We start from the raw sequence: 21,754 nt of genomic DNA on the forward strand, positions 1-21,754 counted from the left end.
GGACTACAGCTGTTGTCTGGGACACGATAGGAGGGGACCCACACGTGGGAGGACCCAGGTCTGGGTGGTTTCAGCTGGTGGCTCTTCCTCTTTTGTCAGGATATGAGACCTTCTAGATGTGGATTCTGATCTCATGGGTAGAATGGAGGAGGTGTTTCGCTGGTCCATGTCTCCACCCAGGTGACCCCCACCTTTCCTTAGTCTTACAGGGTCAGTGGATTGAGAGAGACCACTGCACCATCACCAGTGCCTGTGGGGTCGTCGTTCTGCGGCCTGCCCAGGGGGCCCGCTGCACAGTCAACGGCCGGGAGGTCACTGCCTCCTGCCGTCTGACCCAAGGTAGGACTGTCCACAGCCCTGTTTATGCCGGGATGAGTGAGGGACCAGCTCCTGTCTCATGGGCCAGACCCAGAGAGCTCAGTGAAGCAGCCTTTAAAGATGGGACACCCAGCCCCTGCACCCAGAGATCTGAAGGTTTCCTAAAACCATCTTCTTCCCATAAACGAAGAAGCCCTAATTGCTGGCCCCCAGAATGGAAAATGACTCTGAAATTTGTACCTGTGTTTGTTCTATGTGCTTGGGAAAGTCTCTGAGCCTCAATTTCCCCATCTGTAAAATAGGGATAATAATAGGATTGAAGAGCAGGAAACGTGAGGGTTCCATGAGCTAACCATGTACTGTCCTTCTCAGTGGGTTCTTGGTGCTTAGTTAGTACTCATGGTCGGCAGCACTGTCACTGTCACTGTTAGTATTAATCTGTCCCAATTCTGTCTGTCCTTTGAGTCTGAGCTTACATCCCCCCTCTGACTGCTGAAGTATTCCCTGACTGCTCCACCTGGAATCCATCTGGCTTCTCCTTGGGGTGCCAGACTCTTCCTGCTCATTTTGTTAGTTTGACATACTCTGTGCAGTCTCCAATGAATACATATCTTTTTGACTGAGCTAATTATCCACTTGTTGAGGGCAGGACTTTCATCTCGCAGAACAGCACCCTGCATGTAGTGTGTACCCAGAACAGGTCCTGGGGACTGGATTCTCATCTGTCTCTGTGCCACAGGAGCGGTCATAACCCTGGGGAAAGCACAGACGTTCCGGTTCAGCCACCCAGCAGAGGCCGCTGTCCTTCGGCAGAGAAGGCAGGTCAGCATGCTGGCTGCCCGAGCTCTCCTTTCTGGGGGAGGAGTTTGAGCTTGGTCTGGTTCTCTCGGGAGGGCAAGGAGGGCTGACGACTGCAGCCTCACTGTGCTCCTTCCCTGGTTCCCAGGTTGGTGAGGCTGTTGGTGGCAGTGGCTCTTTGGAGTGGCTGAACCTGGATGGAGATGTCACTGCCTCCAGGTTGGGTCTCTGCCCTTCGCTTTGGAAAAAAAGGTGAGAAACAGCTTCTCGTTCTGCTGTAGAACCTGCTAGTTTTTCTTCTTAGGCCATTACAACATAGAGCCAGGAGGAGGTGAGTATAGCAGCCAAGGTTTGAATGAAGCCGGTCCAAACCCACTTGGCGAGGGACTTGAAGACCCCGAGCCAGCTGCTCAGCTGACGGTTGGCAGAGAAGTGGTCTCAGCCCTCATTTATTTCCTCTTCAGTACTGCAACTCTCTTCAACGCCGAGAAGTTTGGCGTTTGTTGTCCTACAGCCACTGTCAACAAGACTCAGCTGTGGTGCGTTTGCAGGTAGCTTCGCTACAGCTCCCGAAGGCGCCTCCTGTCTCCTCCTTGAATGCTGTGCTGCCTGTGTGTGAGCGCGCGGTGTGTGAGCCGGCTCCCGGGACTCTGGCCTTCTCTGAGTTCTCAAACATGGTGTGGAACTGACAGTCCTTTCCCGGCCTTAAAACCAAGCATCCAGAACTATGCATAACAAGGGCCAGAACCCCAAGAACAATATGAAAATATCTTGGGGTTCTGCCCCCTCACACCCCCTTCACCAGTGTAGTGACCATGAAGCAGGGAGTCGAGTTTGACACGTGCATCTCCTTCTTCGCAGTCAGTCCTCAGCCATGGCTTCATAGAATTCCCTCCCAGACCCAGATCCCTGTGGGTCTGGTACTGGGAACGCTGGTCTCCTCCCGTTCCCGTGGCCAAAGTGGCCGCTGCCCTGACGCCTTCCTTTAGAAAATGACCTCTGGGGATCAGGTGCCAGAGCCAGGAGCACAGGGCTCCAGGAGGCTTGTGATGGCTCTCGGTCCCCTGGTCCCTTAGAGGCATCCAGCTCCTCTTTCCAAAGACCAGGAGAATTTAATGGCAGCTGGAGATAGTTGTGGGTCTGACCTTGGTGGTGAGGGGCGCTGGACGCAGGCACACAGGTGCTCTAGTGCAGGGAGTGCGGACAGCAGGTGGTGCTCACAGGAGGGCTGCTGAGGGCCAAAGGACGGTACGCCCGAGTTTCAGGGTGGACGGACCCAGGTGTTGAAGACTGAGTGGGCCGGGGGGTGACAGGTGAGGTGGGAGAGGCGACACAGGGTGAAGTGTACAAAGGCCAAGATGGACTCAGGACTGAGGCTTGGGCTCTTGACTTGCCGGCGTGGCCCTCCCTTTTAGTTGTGAATCCGGGAAAGGAGGTCTTGCCTTAGGTCAGATTTCCATGGAAAGACGCAGTGAAGATCTGTTTTTCCCAGAGGTCAGAGGCGTACAGAGAATGGCTCTGCAGCTTAAAGAGCTGAGGATGATGGGGCTGGGTAAAGCTGCTCCCCCTCCTAGCTCTATGACAGAAAAACTGTGTGACCTTAGGCAAGTTATTGAGTCTCTGAGCCTGTTTGTTCCCCTCTAAGAAGGATACTGCCCTCTCCCTCCCAGATCCTTGTGATACGGGTTGAAGGAGCTAGAACATGTGGAGTGCTTTGCCAAGTACCTGACAGCCCACAGCTCTGCTTCTGGGAGGCTCTCGGGGTGGGTGGGGGTGGGGCACTGTCCAGGAACGCAGCCTCCCTTTCCCCTTCCTGTCCTTCCGTCTCACCCCCGCTGTCCAGAGAGTGCTGTCTCCTGCCTTGCTAAGGTTCTCTTGGGCTCTCTAGCCCCATGGGCACTGATGTGACCTTTCAGTAAGACCGAGAATGCACCCTTTCATTCAGTGAAGACAGGGAGGGATTAGAGAATCGAGGCCTCCCCCACTCGCTGCCTCCACTCTTCAGCAGCAGCTCTAGGAGCCTGTGGGCTAGGCTGGTCCTGCCCAGACCTGAGCCAGCATCGTGTGCCAGGCTTGGTGGAAGTGGGGTGGTGCTGGCTCCAGCCTGTGATTGGGCAGAGGGACTGGAGAGCCGTCCCCTGAGAGTGGAGGAAGCTGCATGCTGTCAGCTGGGTTCCCAGTTGGCTTGTGGCTCTATCTCCAAGAGAGTCTCTCCTCTGCTCTTAGGTGGGGCTGCCCCCAAGCTTCTCCTTGTCCGAGGCTTTTTTCCTCTTCCTTTTTCTCTCTGGAGGAGCACTTGTGGGGAGCCTGCAAAGCTGGAGCTGACTCCAGAGCCAGGGAAAATTGGCTGGTCTGCCCCCTTTCCTCTTGCAGCAGGGATCTGCACCAGAGAGGAGTTTGTCTTTGGAATTTGTTGCCCATATTCTTTGCAGTTTCCCATTTGGAATTTTGGGAGCTTAGCCTTAAGTGCCCAGTGGCTGGGAGACACTGTCATTGCCGCCACCGCTCCTGCTGCCCTAGTGAGTAGACACTGCTGCATTCTGCTGCAGAAGCTGCCAGACCCTGAGGCGGCCAGGACGGGGCCATGGAGTGCTGGCAAGGAGGGCACCGGGCAGCAGCTGGGGGAGGCAGGAGCCACCCAAGAAAGAGGGCAGCTATCTGAGAGAGACAGAGGTCCTTGGCTGGCAGGTGCCCGAAGGCTCGCCCTTGCTAATCTACCCAGACATGTAGCGTAAGGTTGGTATTTTCTTTTTCACTTGCTTTTTGGGGCCTTGGCTGACGTACTTAGCAGAGGAGCCCTTTTCCATCAGACAGCAGGTGGCACCTTGGGTGAAGGTGCGGTGTCTGCCGCAGTCCTCCCAGACTGCCTCTCCTCGCCTGCCGGTGTTGATGCTGCTGTGAAGGGAAGTGTATCAGGGTCTCAGAAAGTGACTGGCAGCTGCCACTTTCCAGGAGGAAGGCTAGAGGGCGCTCTCCTCTGTTTACGGAGATTGTGAAGGAGGGTTTGAGGTGGCAGAGGAGGAAGCTACAGTAAATACTGTCAGGGAATTCAGAATGAAGACGCCTGCCCGCCCCCTAGCACCTGATGGTCTGGAGCTTCGCTGGGTTGGTCTAAGCCCTCAGATGGGCAGCTTATACCTCAGCCATGTCTGTGGCCAGACAGATTGTGGTGCAGTACTGCAGACATAACACACATGTGTAAAATGTTTCGCATTAACTGCCTTTTCTATTTGTGTGGCATTGTTTTTTAATTCCAGTTGCTCTCCCTAGCCTTTTGCCTCGCATGCGTCAAAGAGTGTCTCTCCTCTTATCTGTACATTCCACTGTGCGTGTTTGGCCTTTCACCCACAGCACTCAGTGCCAGCCTTCCCCGGAGCGCGCTCGCTTGAGCACCCGGGCCTCTCCTGGCCCTTGGACCCACTGCGTATCGGGTCACCTCACCGCGTCCTTCAGAGAAGGCACCACTGTGTGTCAGCTCCCACCCACGCACCTCCCCATCCATCTGTGCGCCCTCCCACCCATCTGTCCTTCACTGTCCTCCTGAAGCTATATTAAGAAGTCCTATTTTTTTCTAAGACAGAGGCAGCAAATGGCCTGTAAAGAGCCAGACAGTACTTTATGCGTTTCAGGACTAACAGTCTCTGCTGCAGCTACTCAACTTTGCCAGTGTGGTGCAAAAGCAGCCTAGACAACGCATAAGCGAATGGTGTGGCTGCGTGCTGGGCTGGAGTCAGGGCTGAGGGAGGCTGCATTCAGGCTTTCTGTGAGCCTCTGGTGGGTGCCAGCCCTTCCCAACGATGACCCCTCTCACCACCACCCTGGAGCACCTCTAGGGACCGCAATGACAGGGATGGAGTGCACTGCAGAAACAGCATGTGAGGCCCGCTCTAAGAGGCTATGTGGGACCCAGGGCGGGGGTGGCATGCAGGTGGAAGCTGTCCATCTTCAGAGGAAGGCTCACTCATCCATGCTCATGGAGGAACCTGGTGGCAGAATAAAGGATGACAGTAATCTAGATTTCTTTTTAAACTTTGTATTATGGAAACTTCTAAGAATACTACAAGTGATCAACTCATAGCTAATCTTGTTTCATTCATCCCCTCTCACTCTTCCCTGCCCCTACTTTTCCCCACTGAATCTAAACAAACCCCAGGGAATTTCACCAGAAAGTGCTTCAGCAAGTATCTCTGAAAGGTATGCCAGAGTCTAGAACTCTTGAACCCTGTCCAGGGCTGGTTTGCACAGCTGTGGTGCATATCAAGTCCCTCTCCTCTGGACAGCACCTCCGACCACTGCTAGCCGGCCGGCCCACAGAGGGTTTCCGTCTGCGGCTGGGGGGTGCAGCTGTGAACACACGCCTACCAGACTTCCCGTCCCCGCAGTGTCCCTGGGGCTCCCGCTCTACTTGGTTTCCAGCAGATACCTTTGTTTTAAAGGACAAAGTTTCTTGATTTAGTTCAAATGTTTCTTTTTTGTTCTTTTTAAAGCTGCTTTACTTTCCCCTTTATTTTCTTTAACCAAAATGCATTTGTGTTTCTGCTGAACCCACGGTCTAAGAATGTGCTATTCAGTCTCTGGCCTGTTCTCTGCTCCTGCACTGTGACATCATGAGCTGCCTGTGACACCATGCCTGTGTGTCCCAAGTTGCCAGAAGCCCAAAGCCCTCTCTGCCCTGTTAATTCGGGGACTCTCTCCGAGGGGCTTAGATGGCCACTGGTTTGTACTGAGCTGGGTTTGCATTTCCCCTGGGTCACCTCGGCCCCTCTGTGACAGGAGAGAGCTGCGGGAGCAGAGTGGCGAGGACCACCGGCTACCCAGGACCAGAGAGACGCCGCCCGGGACCAAGGCTCAGCGGCGGCAGCAGCAGCAGCAGCAGCAGCAGCAGCAGCAGCAGCAGTGCTACGTGGGGGATTCGAGGCAGCAAATCCTAGCGGGACACATCAGAGCCAAGCGGGACCTGGAATTCGACCAGACACACGTCACCTGGCAGATTAAAGACAGTAGGTGCCATGTGCTCACAACCTCTGCTTCACTGTCCCGTCTCTTCATTTCCTTGCTTCCTCAGTCTTCTGTGTTCTCTCCTTTGTTTTCTTTGTGATATGATGGAATCTTGGGTATTAGGCGTTCTCTCCTCTCTTTTAGAGACCAGAGGCTCTTACAAGGGCCTGGAAACAAGAATAAGGAAGCAGCTTCCTATTGGCCCCCACAGTGATGGCCCTCTGCTCACTGCTTCTCATGCGCCCATTTGTCAGTGCTTTGCTGCCTGCCCTAGCACGTGCGCACTGCTGTGCCGAGGCCTGGGGCTCCGTTCCCTTGCCCTGTGGTAAGGGGGCGTCACCCTGGCCAGCCCTTTCGCTCTGCACAGGCCCAGCCATGGCCGGAGGTGTCTGAGTCCAGGCAGCCACGGGCAGGGAGGGAGGAGCTGGCCTTCTCTCAGGGTGTTTTTGTTTCCAGACCAGCAGTGGCAGCTCAGAGAAGAGACCTGGCTGGCCAGCTCGCTGCAGCAGCAACAGAAAGACTGTGTGGCAGAGAAAGAACTTGAGGCCTCTTTGCCAATTGATTCTTGGCTTCAGACAGATCCCGTGACTCAACCGTCCCCTCTGGCCCGAAGCCAGAAGAGGGCGGTGCCACGTCAGCTCCTGCGGAGACCAGCTCTTCGTGCAGTGGAGCGGAATATCCGGCGAAAAAAGGTCTGGTTCCAGCTAGAGAGAATCATCAAGAAGCAGAAGCTGCTGGAGGCCCACAGGAGACTGGAGCACCTCAAGGCATTGTGCTGGCTCCAGGATGACTGTCCCCAGGAGTCTCCACACCAGGCCCCCAGCTCTGATGCCAGGGTCCCAGGCCCTCAATGTGGAAGCAAATCGACAAGTTGCAGCTCTTTGAGCCTCCGAAGGCTCTGCCTCCGGTACTTGCCCCAGCTCCACAGGTACAGCCAGCAGTTGCCCCTGGGAGCACTGGCGGGAGTTTGTGGCCTCATGGCCCAGGCCGGGCTCTTTCCTTCCCAGTGCGTCAGCTTCCTCAGCTTCCTCAGTCTGTGAAACGGAAAGAGGTGTTTACTCCTCTCCTCCTCGCCACCTTTTCCCTCGTCTGACTCTCCTCCTCTTTCTCTGTAGTCACCATCTCCTAAGACTCAGGCTTGTCCCTTCTCCCACTTTGAGTGGCAGTTCTTGCTCCTTTCATGCCATCTTCTGTGTGAGCTTTATTTCGTCTTTACACCCCAACTATCCACTTACCTCTCCTTGTGTATTCTGGCCCCACCTCCACTGCATCTGGCCTCAGCTCAGACTGTTGCCACACATTCCCCCCCTCACCTGACCTGCCACGTCAGGTGAGCTTCCTGACCGCACCTCCCAACTGGTGAGTGAGTGGAGCACTGTCTTTCTGACTGCCAGGTCCAATCTGGGGTCGTCCCGGTTCCTTTTCTCTTTGACTCCTCACCACCAGTCAAGGTGAGGCTGTGTTGTCTCCCGGACTGTTTGGAACAGGGGTTGTGTCTACCGCTTTGCATCCTCTGGGCCTAGCACAGGCCTTGCCCACAATAGGTGCACAATTAATGTCTGTTGGTATTATGTTTGCTCACCTCTCTGGTCTGTAGAGTAGTAGGCAGCTTTAAAAAAACTTTTTATTATGAAAAAATTTTAAGCACACACAAAGTAGAAGGAATAACACTCATCCAGCTATTACCAAGATTTACCATGCTTCCTTTATCTCTCCTTTTTCCTTTGCCAATGAAGTATTTCAGAGCAACTTGAGACATCGGGTCATGTCAAAGCTACATCAGGTGTATGCTTCTAGGGCATAAGGACTCTTCTTATAACCATATTGTCATTGTCACACCTAACAAAATTAACATTAACTATTTGATATTGTCTAAACCTTGGCCATGTTCAAATTTCTCTCATTGCTTCATTGATAATTAGTTGTTCAAATTAAAATCTAGATAGGATGCACACACTGCATGTGGTTGTCTTTTAAGCTTCTTTTAATCAGTTTTTTTGTTTTATTTTTATTTCTTCATATTATTGATTTGTTAGTCAGTTCTTTAGAATGTGCCATGTTCTAGATTTGTCTGTTTGATTCCTTTATGTCACTTAAATTGTTCCCATCTTCCTCATATTACCCATTAACTGGGAGTTTTCTTTAAGGGCCTGATTAGATTCAGATAGCTCAACCTCTTTATAAGATTAAAAAAAAAAGAGAGAGAAACAGTATGCCTGAGGCCTCTCTGAGAGCTAGGGCGACTGCAGTCCATGGTTTACCTACAAAGCTTGTCTCCAGCACCAAAGACTATGGGGACAGTGACATTGCCCACTTTTTGTCCTCTTTCAACACCAGGTAGGTGGGACTTTCTAGTCCCTCTGTCAGCAAGAAGTAGGAGCTGCTTGCTTTTCTGAGATGGCTTTCCTTGTCCCCACAGTGTTTTCCTGAATCAGGATGCCTCCGCCACACTATCTCCTATGCCTGGCTCTACCGATCAAACATCAGAGAAGACCCAGTCAGAAGAGTATTTGCCCCAGGCTGCTTCTTACCCTCCAAGGACAGGGCGGTTCGGCAGGAACGTTCTCTGTTCCTCAGGTGAGGGACAGCTCCGCACAGCCAGGGAGGCCTGGGCCAGGAGGAGAGCCGCGGCACCAGGCTTCACAATGAGCTCTGGGTCGTCCAGCACCCAGGAGAGAGTGGGTGAGCAGCCCCACTGGATGGTGCCCCAGGGCTTAGCATGTGTGGGCCCACTGGCTCACAAGCTGAAGCCAAGGGATGATCCAGAGGCCCTCACCCCTTCCACCCAGACCAGGAGGGCTAAGGGACTGTCAGACTCTGGCCACGGACCAGCAAGGTGGCAAAAAGAAGGGGATCTTGAGACCCACAAGGCTGCTAAAGGAGCCAATTGCAGTTCCTCGCATTCCCATGGACCTGAACAGGTAGCTGGGCGTGGAAAGGCAGCCAAGACTTTTTGGGCAGAATCCAAACCACTTTCTCCAAGTAGGGCATCAAAAGGGCAACAGAGGGTGCCAGCAGCCAGGGTCAGAGACATTATCAAAAAGTCCTCTCGTTTGCCCTGTGGCAGCCCTTTGAAGAGGCAGCACAGGGCAGGTGACCCAGACTCCATGGCCTCACTCACTGATTCCAGACCAGCAACGGATCACACAACAGAAAAAGATGGGGATTTGTCGGATGCAGACAGCAGTTACTCAGTGGATTCTCTCTCCTGTGTCTATGCCAAAGCCCCACTGGAGCCGCTGGAGCCAGGGCCCCGCCAGGGGAAGGAGCGGGACCTCCCAGAGCCAGAGAACACTGAAAGTGACAACAGCCAAATATCTGAGGACTCTCTGGCTGAGGAGGGACACCAAAGCCCCCAGGACAGCCCAGGGGGCAGTTATCTCACCGGTGGCCTTGGCCACCACAGGGCCAGAGCTACAGCCTCTGTGAGGGGCTTCACCACATCCTCAGACAGTGGACCATCGGCCCTGGCTCACAGGCGCTTTTCGCTGGACAGCCTGATTGACACTGAGGAAGAACTGGAGGAAGATCGGCAAGAAGAGCGTTTCTTCACTTCAGCTGATGAGATGCCCACAGAGACTTTTTGGCACCTGCAGACCTCCAGCCTGCCCGTAGTGGTCCAGGAGGCAGTGTGCAGGCCTGATCCCATCACCCAGAGAGCAGGAGACAGGCGGGATGCCATCCTGCCAATGAGCAGTTCCTTTTGCCTTGATTCCCAGCCCCAGCCCCACTGTGAGTGGCCTGAGTCAAAGGTTGAGGCAAGCTCCTCTGAGCAAGCCAACACTCTGCCGGGCACGCAAGTTTCAAGAGGGAGCCCGCTGTTGTCCCTGGATTCCTGGTTTTCCTGTGACTCTAAGGTCAACCCCAGCAGCCCCTTAGGAATAGTAGGTTCTTTATGTCCAAGTCCCAATGTCCAGGAATTTCAGGCCTGTGGTCGGGAGAGGCCTGGGTGCTGGCCAAGGATGGAAGGACTAGAGCCATCAGGGGCAGAAGCCGTCCTGCCCTACACCTCCACACTGCCCCCAGGCGGTGCTGAGCTGCCCTGCAGTGTAAGAGCTGTGTACACAATTCCTGCTTCTGACACATCCAGGCTATCACTCTGGGGGTCCTACAGGCTGCTTCAGCCAGGAGCTGATGGCACCTTTCAGACCACAGGTGTCCCTGGCACAGCCCAGCAGGGCAACTCTGAGACATCCAACAGCTCTCGTGTGTCAAGTGCGCTGGCTGCCTCTGCAGTCTCACTGACTCACGTAGGCAGTGGCTGTGAGAGGGACTGGGCTGCCGTTCAGCAAAAGTACCTCCTTGAGCTACCTCATCCTGTTTTGGAGGCCACAGGACAGCCCAGGCCAGCTCTCACCTCCCTTGAGGAAGACGCTGTTTCCCTGGCCCAAGCTTCTGGCAAAGGAGCAGACAGTCTATTGGCAGTTGGTTCTGGGGTACCTAGCAGTTTGAATTTCCACAGCTTTCCTATCCCTGTATCCAAAAGTAGGCATTTGAAGTCAGAGAAAGAACTTGTCAGTCTGAGTGTCGAGTTGGAAGGTACTTCAGATTTCTGTACAGCTAGTGAGAAAGAGGTGAGTTATAGCGGAAATTATTCAGCAGACATAGAATCACTGACTTCTGGAACTGCAAATGCACAGGTCTTTGCAGTGGAAAACAAGGGAGCAAACTGCATAATAGAAGCAGGATCAGTCGAACAGAACAGCTTGGAGGAGTCCTCTCAGAGTGGCGGGAGGAAGCCCGGATTGAGGACTTCCTCCGATGAACAGTTCTTCCTGGAGAACCCTTGTAGTAATGTCACCAGAGCCACCAAAGAAGACCATTGGCCCCATGGCTGGGCTCCTCTCAGGAAGAACAGTGTAGGCCAGGCAGGCCAGTTGAATCACAACAGCCACCAGCCCCAACAGGATGAGGAGGCAGACTGCCAGGAGAGCTGCAAGGAGGAGGTTGGAAGACACACCAACCTTTCCTTTGCCTTTCCATCGGGTCCAGAGCCGCACCTCCATTCCGCTCCTTGGAGCTCATTCCCATCTCCCCTGCAGCCGCCTCCCTTGGAGACATTCTATGTGACCAAAAGCCGGGATGCCCTGACAGAAACTGCCTTAGAGATCCCAGCTTGCAGAGAAGGGAGACTGCCTTCCCCACCCCCCAGGGAAGCCTGGGGCTTTGGCCATGACTACCAGGTCCTCCAGAATGTTTATTTGAAGAATAATTTATCAGTGCCATTTCAAAAACAGCATTCCAAGATGATCTCGTCTCAGCAGGTCACAGTAGAGAGCCCAGCTGACCTGAACACCAAGGAAGTTAGTGGAGAAATGTGGACATGTCCTGGAAATGTTAAAGAAAAAAGCCATAATTCGGTGTATTTTTTTGTTGCTCAAAACAGACATTTTCTTACATCTGCCAGCACAAAACTATGTGATTATGAAAGTCAAGTTGGAAATGTAAATAAATACAGTCTTCCAGCACTCAAGGAGGAAGGGAAGGCCACTATACAGTCCCATTGCAATCTCTCCTCAGACAGCGCTGGGTCTGGGGCGCCTCTTCCTGTTGGTGCATCTGAGGCAGGTGGGGAAGAGGAGCGGGGTCAGAATGCCATCCTCAGACAGACCTTGGCCTCCGATATGAGCAGGTGGTTCCCTTCTGGGGCCGGGTCTGATCTCTATAAAACCACCTCTCTCCATCCCAAAGACAATGCAGAAGAGCGTGAGCTTCCATGGACAGCATCTGCATGTGAAAGATTCCAGTCAGTGAGATACTCGCAGGAAAGAAACCTCGCTGAATGCAAGGACCCTGGAAAGTCAAATCCCAAAGAACCACCTTCTGGAAAGAAACGGAATGAAAGAGTTAATAATGCCGATGAAATGGCGAGGCTAATAAAGAGTGTAATGCAGCTAGAAAATGATATCTTGGAAATCGAATCCAAGCAGAATAAGCAGCTATATGCTTCTCACACTCTGGGAGTCAGTAATGACCTTGTGTTCCAGGAGCAGGAGATGGCTGACCGTGTCCTGGGGCCAGGCAGCTCTAGAAACCGCTTGTCCTTCAAGGATCAGCCGTCTTCTCCCAAACAGACAGATGATGCTATCCTTAGGGGTGGGGAAGCCGGAGAGATGAAGGCTAACAGTAGCAGTGGGGAAGATGCCCAGGTTCAGAAAGTCACCCTGAGTTCCTTCAAGTCAAGAGAATGGGCGCAAGACATGAGGTTTGTGAGAGAGCACAGCCCCCTGGCTACATCAGACACGTCTGCCAGGGACACTTGTGAGTATTTAGGGACATGCACAACTCACAGTGAGTGCGCCAGAACTTCTGTTAGTCCATGGAGAATGAAGGCATTGGCTAGAGCTGCACCATTGCCAGCCAGGCCCGAGTGGTCTTCTGCAAAGGAAAGCGAGGTGGTGCATGCATCAGCAAGCCCCAGGGGGCAGCCCTGTGACTTGGAAAGTCTGGAGGAGTCAGAGACTGTGAAAGGTTTTCAGGAAAGCCAACTTGCCAAATACATCAGTAGTTTTGACCCAGAGGGGCCCAAAGTTCAAGGAAGAGTTAAAGAAATGACTATGCAAAGAAGAGAGAGCCTAGGAGAGGAATACAGAATGGTCTCACCAGCTGAGAAATTTCTTGGTCCAAGCCAACGTTGTATGGGCACATTTTTCAGCCAGGAGACCGGCCCATTGCTGAGCTGGCCATGTTCCTCTACAGCCTCTCACCAAGACCTGAGTAATACCTTGCCCTTAAATTCCCCAAGACTGCCAAGAAGCTATCTTCACGCACCTGGTGCTATAGGCATCTCTTCAGTTGACTACGTGCTGGATCCTACAGTGTTGAAAATGCCTAGCAGTCCCTGGGGAACTGAAGCTGGGTGTCAGGGCCAGTGTGGCGAGCCCAGAAGCCGCAGCCCTCAGGGAACCGTCCGAGGGAACCCCTCCAGGGCACACACTGCTGGGTGTGGGTCTGCAGGCTTCACGGCCATGGGATCTTGGGATCACTCCAGTGCATGGGAGAGCATTTTGGTGGGGGCTGAGGGCAGGAGATTAGCAAGCCCCAGTCCCCAAGACCAAGGATGGGGCCCCAGAAGTACCTCGATGGGCTTGAGTGCCAGGGTGGGTTCTGCTGCTGAAGCCGAGGCAGCTGTACAAAAAGGAACAGAAAGAGCCAGTTTCCCAAACAGGGTCTCCAGCCCACTTGAAAAGAGGGCCACCTGTCCCTTAGAGGAAGGTAACGACCGAGGCTGGGAGGTAAGGCAGAAGGCAGAGAAGAAGGCCGAGGACCTTAGTCCTAACAGTGCTACTGTCTTAGCACCTGTGTCCCCCGGGCCGCACCTGGAGCCCTGTGCCCATACGTCCATGGGCCCAGCTGTGTTGGAGGAGATCAGAGAGATGGGGGCCCATGGAAAGCAGCTTCTTGACTTGGTGGCTGAGGGCACAGTCCTTCCTCACTGTGAGACTTTATTAGAACCTGAATGTTCTTCAAGGGCCCCTAGCAGGCCTCGGTGTGAACAAATGAACCAGCCAGTGTCAGACAGGACCAGGAATGACAGCAAAGCACAGGGACTTCATGGGGCATCTCCCTGTGTGGGACCAGGACACCTGTGGACTGATGAGAAGAAGGTCCTGAAGACCACACCCCTCTCTGCAGACAGCTTTCAGCCTCTGCCCAACACTGACATTAACGCAGGGCCCTGGCGGCCCTCACAGGCTTTCCCCCCGGCTGACCCTGCTCTAGGCCGTCATTCTGGAGAACCGAGACATTTCCTGAGTGCAGGCGAGCAGCTTATTTGTTACTCTGGCCCTTTCGAAACCACAGAGGAAAAGAAAGCAGCAACTGGGATATCTTCTGTTGATCCTGTAGGCTCAGACAGTCTTCCTTCTTCAACAGCTTTAGAGAAGGACAGGAGGGTAGTACCAGAGAAAGTAATGGCTACCTTATCTTTTCAGGACCCTTCTGAAGGTCCTGGAGTGATTGGGCCAGGGCAAAGTCAGTCAGTTCCCCGGGAGGCTGCAGAGGGTGCGCCCCCTGGCAGTCAGGAGAGCAGCCAGGCACACCGGGAACCTAGAACTCTGGACCCCACCTATGGAGGAGGTTCAGGTAACTGCATGGTGGTTGCACAGGGCAGAAAAGCAACCTGTTCTGAGAGTCAGCTTGTGCTCTGTGATGTTCAGAACTCTGCCAGTCTCCCGGGGCCTAACCAAGACCATGCCCAAGACCTCGAGGCTTCCAAGGTCTCAGAAAAAGGAAGCACAAATCCCAAACAAAGTACAGTCCTGGCTGGAGTCCTGAGAAGGGTGGACCTGGAAGCCCCCTCGCAGCAGTGTGTGAGGAAGGGGAGTGTTGGTTCTGGGCCTGGCAGCAAACATCCCAGTCCAACTCCACTGCCAGATCAAAGACCTGGCCCAGACCCTGGGGGAGTTAGGGAGGAGGCACTGTGCAGGTGTCCACAGGAAACTTCAGACTGTGCTGTCTTCTCAGGGATCACTGAAGGTAGGACTCTCAGCCCATCTGGGGAGCAAGGAGACAGCAGAACTCTTCCTTGCCAACAGCTGTGTAACTCTCAACCTGTTGCCTCTCATGCCTGCTCCTCCCCGTCTGTGGCCGCAGCACAGACTCTCCACCCACCCTGCATAGTGCCTTCCAGAGCCTGTGGAATGGATGAGAGAGGAGAGAGCTATTGCAGCGAACCTGATGTGTTCTTGGCTCATGGCCTTGAGCCCGAAGGCCTTCATTTGGAAGCTGGGCCAACAGGCAGCAGCACTCTGGAGCCCTCTGCTGCTGCTGTTTTATCTCTGGCTCAAGGCTGCAGCTCCCCTTCTGCCCCTGCTATGAGGACAAGTTCCCTCAGCTACTCAGTTGCTGGGGGGGATCCTGAAAAAAAGGTTGCTGAGAAGAAAGCCAGTACAGAGCCCAAGGCTGCCCCTTTTCTTAAAGGTGTATGCTCGGAGCCACTGAGGAAGTTTCAGGATAGCTCAGTAGGTGGCCAGAATGCACAGGAGTTTCAAACCGAGCCAGAACTACCCACAACAACCAGGGGACAGCGCACCCTGAATTTAAGTGAAGAGCCTGTTGAGAGTGAGCTGCTGGTGGAACCACAACATGGACATTTAGAAAATGCCGTTAGATGCCTTCCAGAAAAGCCACAACTTTCCACTGAGTCCAAGGATCACGGTGGCTTGGATCCCCAAGACAAGTTTGGAGTGAAGTTAAACCCCATCTCCAGTCCCCAGGTTGGCAGTCCCTGGGAGGAGGAAAAGCAGGAGAGAGAGCAGGCTTCAGGTGGTGGTGAAGACCCCGCCCAGGGCACGCATCCCTCACGTTCCAATGAAGGCGGCTTGGATGGCTGTCGGATTAGAGATGCATGTGGAGGGGAGGGGGCTGCGGCCAAGACCCCTGTGTCCAAGACATTCTCATCAGGCTTTAATGACTCAGCCAGTGTCCCTTTGGGGCCTGTGGCCCAGAGCCCTGGCCAGTCCTCTTCGGGCAGGGAGCAGCCGGCTCCCCACCACAAGCCCTCGCTTCCTGTGATTGCCATCGTCTCTGGCCCCAGACACTCCAGGTCCTCCCCAAGACCACACTTCTCTGTAGTCAGCTCTTCCTTATCTCTTCAGGAGCTGAACTTGAGTGTGGAGCCTCCTTCCCCCACAGATGAAGAGACCCAGGAGCCTAACAAATTGTGGAACTCACGCTCCAGGGACCACTCCTCAGAAAAGTCAGCAGTGGGAGCATCTCTGAAGGCTGAGGGCTCATCTAACTTGGATGGTAGCTCTGTTGATTACCGGCCCCTTCAACCTGCCAGCCCTCCTTACCCATCATCTTTAGCTCCCCCGTGCGTGCCAGCCCCCGATTTTATGACCCATTGGATGTCTGGTACAGAGGAGCAGGCCCGGCAGGGAAAGGCAGAGAGCCTGGGTGGCCAGGCCAGGCCAGAGAAGCGGATCCCCGAGGCAGACACAGGAGTACCATGCTTTGGCTCCAGTGACATCAGTCCCCATGTTCTGTGCTGCCATCCAGAGGGCCCTGCGTGCATTGGCTGGAGGCAGTCTGTGTTTGGCAGTGCAGTCGATGTGTCCTGTAGCCAGACATCCCAGGGCTTGGTACCATCAACAATGTCCCAGTGCTCCAGCATGGACCATGGCCTAGAGGACCAGCACTCGTTCCACTCCCACCTCAGCATCTATGCCAATGCCCGGGGCCTGGCAAGCCGTTGTAGCAGCACTGAAAATGCCCAAGGTTCACATGAGGCCTGGGAAGTATGGGACTCCTCACTGGCCTTGGGGAACCCTCATATCCTGACGGACCCTGAAGGAGCAGCCCCCGATAAGGGTCCTAACAAGAGAGTCCTGTTCCCGGGCACCCCTGCTGAAGCAGGCTATGTGAGGAGTGATCCACCCTGGGCTGAAGGAGGTGCCACAGGTCCAGTGGGTGAGATTGTGCTGCTGTACTCATCAGAGGTGGGCAGCCCTGTGGGACAGTCCAGGATGAACACCTTGGAGCAGGGCACACAGACCCTGGCCTGCAGCCACACTGACATCTCCGCTCATTCAGAAGCCAGCTCCTCGCCAGTCTCTGATCTGGCCTCTTGGACCAGTATGCACAACCTGTCTCTCCACCTCTCGCAGCTCCTGCACAGCACCTCAGAGCTGCTGGGGAGTCTCTCCCAGCCAAGTGTGATTGAAATGGAGCGAAACACTCAGAGGGAGACTCCAGAAGAGGCACCCCAGACCCTTATGATGGATGGCTGTACTCAGACCACCATGGACAAGGGCATCCAGACTGACCTGGCCTCCCCACCTCTGCACCTCCAGGCCCCAGAGGTCAGCCCTCCAGAGGTCGGTGTGGTCCTTGAAATGCCGGGCTCAGATGTCTCCACTATGTCTCGAGAAAAGGGACATGTCCCAGAGACACTTCAGAAGAGCGAGGCAGAGGAGACAGCATGGGAAACGGCAGGACCCCCAGATCTTCGTGAGGAAAGCACCCATGGCAGGCTGCAGAGCCCTCCAGCACCCTCCTGCCATCAGGGGTTTCAGAAGGCTCCCTCTGGGCAGAACCTCCCTTCTGTGAGCCCTCAGGCTTCTCCTGATGCCTCTCTGCCTCCCGGCTCCCAGCCAGAGGAGCCCTCCATCCTGGCTGGCAGCAGCCCTAACCTTAGCAACTCTCACTCCCCAGGACCCAGCCCCAGTGCTGCAGAGTCTGTTGGGGAGCCTAGGGCCCAGAAGGAGCTGTGCCCCATGGGTGCCTTGTTGGTGGACAGGGCCTCCTCCCCAATCCTCACACTCAGTGCTAGCACTCAAGGGCTGGGGCTCCCCCTAGGTTCTTTGTCTCTCTCGGCCCCCTCAGCACACCCTCTTGGTCACCAGAAGCTAGTCTCCAGCCCAGACCTTCCCCTGGATGCCCCCAGGCCTCCGATGGACAGTTATTCTCAAACCATTGATGAGTCAGGTGGTGCCCAGAGTGTGGGGCTTCGGTATGGAGAAGACAGAAGTTCCTTAGAAAGGAATGGGGGCAGGCCCATCCTTGAGGCAAGCTCCCCAGGCAGCCTACAGCACAGCTCGAAAATCCAAGTTCACTTCTTAGAGCGGCCGAATCAGCAGCTTCAGCCCCGGACCACTGCCTGGGTCCAGAGCAGAATGCTGCTGCTGCCACTCAAGGTCAGGAGTCAGAGGCCGGCTCCGAGCTTTGTCCCAGAGGACGTGGCTTCCCTGGAGCGTGGCCCACTTAGTAGCACAGGGCTGAAAAAATGGCAGAGGACAGAAAATGAGGATAAGAGTTCAGCATCTCCAGGGGAGCCACAGCCCGCCCGAGACAGCCCCTCTTCGTGGGGAGGCCCCCAGCACCTCAGCCCCTGCACTGTCCAGGGTTCTGCCTCAGGCCCAGCTGAGGCCTGCCAACCTTTGGGGCTGCCGCGCCCCAGTTCCCAGAAGTGCGTGACACCTGAGCCCCAGCATCACAGCCTGAGGGACCTCCCAGTGCATAACAAATTCAGTAACTGGTGCGGGGTTCAGGAGGGCTCTCCTGGGGAGCGAGGGGTAGTGGAGATGCTGGGGTCCAGACAGGATCTCGGCTGTGGAGAGCGGGGACAGAACCCCTCCCAGCATCGCGTCGACCAGAGCCAGGACCCTGAGCGGGCCCAGGGGGAGCAGATCCCCCTGCAAGTTGGGTCCCAGAACCTCTCACTCAGCGTGGAACTCACAGAAGCGAAACTGCACCGAGGCTTTGGGGAGTCGGACGCCCTGCTCCGGGTGCTGCAGACCGGGACGGGGGAAGCACTCGCTGCCGAGGACCCTACACCGTCCACCTGGGGGGAGATCTACGCCCGGTAAGGGCCCCCAGCCTGGAGTGGGAGGGCAAGGGGTGGCCTGGGAGGAAAGAGCAGTGAGGAAGGCTACAAGCTGGCCGTTCTCTTTCCTCTTGCTCAGTTCTGGGATCTTCTGGGGTGTCAGCGATAGAGCGTAGGATGGAGAAGGGTGCTCAGCGCCAGTTTCAGTGAATTATTCACGTTTTATCTCAGGCAAAAACAAACCATTGAGACCCTCCGGAGACAGCGGGCTGAGCGACTTCAGAACTTCCGCCGGGCGCGAAGCCTCAGCCCCCAGAAACAACTGAGCCTTCAGCCTAACAGGGATCTCCCAACCCGTGACCTTGACTTACCCAGCAGGCGCCGAGAATACCTGCAGCAGCTGAGGAAGGATGTTGTGGAGACCACCAGGTATGGGTGGACCCAGAACCCTGCAGGAAGTAGGCTCCGTGTGGGGCGGGAGGGTGGTGGGGAGCAGGGCTTGGATCTCAGTGTCCTGGAGACTGGAGGCTGTGGCTTCCTCCCACAGGACTGGCTCCAGGAAAGGGTCCGCTGTGCCTGAGGACAAGTGGTGGCGGCTGCGGGAGACTGGGGCAGAGGGAACAAACGGGAGGGGGCGGGGCACACAGAGAAGTCCTGGGAGAGGACGAACAGGACAGCTGGGACATACTATGGGACTGTGGGTCTGAGTATCAGGATGAATATAAAACCAAACTTAAGACCCTGCAGGCAAAGAGAGGATGGGTCATTGAAGAGTGGTGTTGCACAGCCCTGGCTGGTGTGGCTGAGTTGGTTGGAGTGTCATCCCGTAAACCAAAGGGTTGCAGGTTCAATTCCTGGTGAGGACACACACCTAGGCTGCAGATTCCATCCCTGGCAAGGGCACGTATGAGAGAGGCAACCGAAAGATGTTTCTCACTCACATGGATGTTTCTGTCCCTTTCCCTTCCATCCGCTCTCTCTAAAATCAATAATCATGTCCTTGTGTGAGGATAAAAAAAAAGTCGTGTTGCACATGAAGTAAAGGGGTGGAGAAAGGCATTTCATGAAAATGCAAACAAACAAAGAAGCTGGGCTCACACAGCTTATACCAGACAGAACAGACTTTAACACAGAGACTGTAACAGGAGTCAGAGGAGGACCCAGCAGTTCTGCTTTGTGCACTTACCCAAAGAAATCCAAAACATAAAATCAAAGAGACACACGCACCCCTGTGTTCACAGCAGCGCTGTTCACAACAGCCGGATGCGGAAGCAGCCTAAGTGTCCATCAGTAGATGAGTGGATAAAGAAGAAGTGGTGCATATGTGCAATAGAATCTGACTCAGTCATAAAAAAGGATGAAATCTTGCCATCTGCAAGACATGCATGGACCTAGAGGGTGTTGTGCTGAGTGGAGTAAGTCAGAGAAAGACAAATGCCATATGGTTTCACTTATATGTGGAATCTGAAAAACAAAAGAAGCAGCAGAATAGAAACAAACTCCTAGATACAGAGGACATTTTGACAGTTGCCAGAGGGGAAGGGATTAAGAAGTATGAAACAGTGCAGCACAGAGATGTGGAGTACAGCACAGGGGACACAGCCTGTACTATCGTAGTAACTGTGTACGGTGTCACATGAGTGCCAGCTTTATCAGGGTGATCACTTCGTAAGTTATAGAAATGTCTAATCACTGGGTTGTGCACCAGAAACTAATATATTGTATGCCAAGTATAATTTTAAAATAAAAAAAATTATGTAAAGTAAAAAAAAAAAAAAAGTGGTGTTGAGCAGGCCTGGGGTGAGCAGGCCAGGGCCACTGCCCACCCATGTTAGAAGGCATTTCTCTGTCCCTGTGGTCCTTCCAGGAGCCCAGGGTCAGCATCGAGGTCTGCTCAGCCACCCTCTGACATAGAGCTGATGCTACGAGAATACCAGCGGGCTCGTGAGGAGGCCAGGGTGGAGATTGCACGGGCCCGTGACCGACTACGGGAGAGAACGGAACAGGAGAAGCTGAGAATCCGCCAGCAGATCATCTCCCAGCTGCTGAGGGTGGGGAATAGGGCCAGCCTCTGACTTCAGGGTAGGCCTGGAGGCTGACCTCAGACTAAGTCAGTCTTCACTGGGGCTGCCTGTCAGTCCTGGGATGTAGCATTTGGAGGAGACCATTGAACCCCTGGCGCCAGGTCAAAGCTGTGTTCACTCTCTCTTTACATGTCATCTTCATCAGACCAGCTCCTGTCCCTGGGCCAGAGTCTGGGAGGAGGCTGCTTTGGTATATAGTTGGGTGGGAGTGTGGGAAGGTGTGAGGCTGTGAGACTGAGGTGGGAGGAACAGGGGGGTGATAGGATCTGGGGAGGTGAGAAGGGGTAGTTTCAGGGCAGGGGGTCAAGGGTAGTGAGGGCGCACCAGAAGCTGGTTGACGGTGATCTGTCCTTCCCAGGAAGAGGAAAAACTGCACACCCTGGCCACCTCTAGCTCCCTGTGCACCAGCTCCAATGGAAGCCTCTCCTCTGGTGTCACCTCTGGCTACAACAGCAGCCCAGCCTTGTCAGGCCAGCTCCTGTCCCCAGGCAGTGTGGTGAGTAGGCAGATGCTAAGTATAAGGCAGGAAGTTCTTCCTCCTGGGGGCCACTGCTGACGTCTGATGACCTGTGACCTTTGGTCTGTCCTCTAGTTCTGTCTTTCATTCATTCTATCTCCCTGTTCATTCATTCAGCACGTGGTTATATTGTAGGTGTTTTAGGCATTAGGGATACAGCAATGAACAAAACTATTCTTGTCCTTACACGGACTATTAGAAGGGTAAATATTAAGCAGTTTATTTTATAATTATTTAATTATTGCTTCATTATGTTCTATGAAGAAGGGATGCTAAACCAGCATAAACAGGGGACCTGACCTAGTCTGGAAGCTCTGTAGAGGTGCTCTGAAGAAAGTGCATTTAAATGGAGACTGTAAGGGGCGGAGATGATGAACTCAGTGAAAGCCCAGTGCGGGTGGCATCTCCAGGGATGTGGGGGCAAGAGGACAACCTTCCAGGGGGCCTTGCAAGGGAGGCTCTAGGGGAGGAAGAGTTTGAGGAACTAAAAGAAGACTCACGGTTGGAATGTAAAGAGTGAGATGGGAGAATGACGTAAAAAAGGACCAGAAAGGTCAAGATTGTGTAGACTCCGTTGAGAATTCTGGCCCCTTTCTAATCCATCTGGTCATGTTACTTTCCAAAAGCTTCCCATAGATAATTAGTAAATCTAGTTCTGACTCATTCTTTTTAACAGTTGTATAGTGTTTCCATTTTATTCTTTAATTACATGTTCTTAAATGTGATGATTTGTATAGATAGTGTGAAATTACGTACGTATAGAAAGGTACA

The 21,754-nt window shown here is 54.1% G+C and overlaps 1 protein-coding gene across 1 annotated transcript in view; it reads left to right on the forward strand.

The window, feature by feature from the left end:
- The window catches only part of STARD9 (StAR related lipid transfer domain containing 9), a 114,723-nt gene that overhangs the window by 79,642 nt on the left and 13,327 nt on the right, over positions 1-21,754 (forward strand). The window contains exons 18-26 of the mRNA XM_028506373.2: positions 202-339; positions 1,058-1,140; positions 1,265-1,368; positions 5,890-6,116; positions 6,571-7,042; positions 8,534-18,421; positions 18,614-18,811; positions 20,250-20,433; positions 20,825-20,962. Coding sequence (XP_028362174.1) covers positions 202-339; positions 1,058-1,140; positions 1,265-1,368; positions 5,890-6,116; positions 6,571-7,042; positions 8,534-18,421; positions 18,614-18,811; positions 20,250-20,433; positions 20,825-20,962 — 11,432 coding nt within the window. The remainder of the gene's footprint in view (positions 1-201; positions 340-1,057; positions 1,141-1,264; positions 1,369-5,889; positions 6,117-6,570; positions 7,043-8,533; positions 18,422-18,613; positions 18,812-20,249; positions 20,434-20,824; positions 20,963-21,754) is intronic.

Source organism: Phyllostomus discolor, chromosome 1 (assembly GCF_004126475.2).
Source record: "Phyllostomus discolor isolate MPI-MPIP mPhyDis1 chromosome 1, mPhyDis1.pri.v3, whole genome shotgun sequence".
Lineage (NCBI taxonomy): Eukaryota > Metazoa > Chordata > Mammalia > Chiroptera > Phyllostomidae > Phyllostomus > Phyllostomus discolor.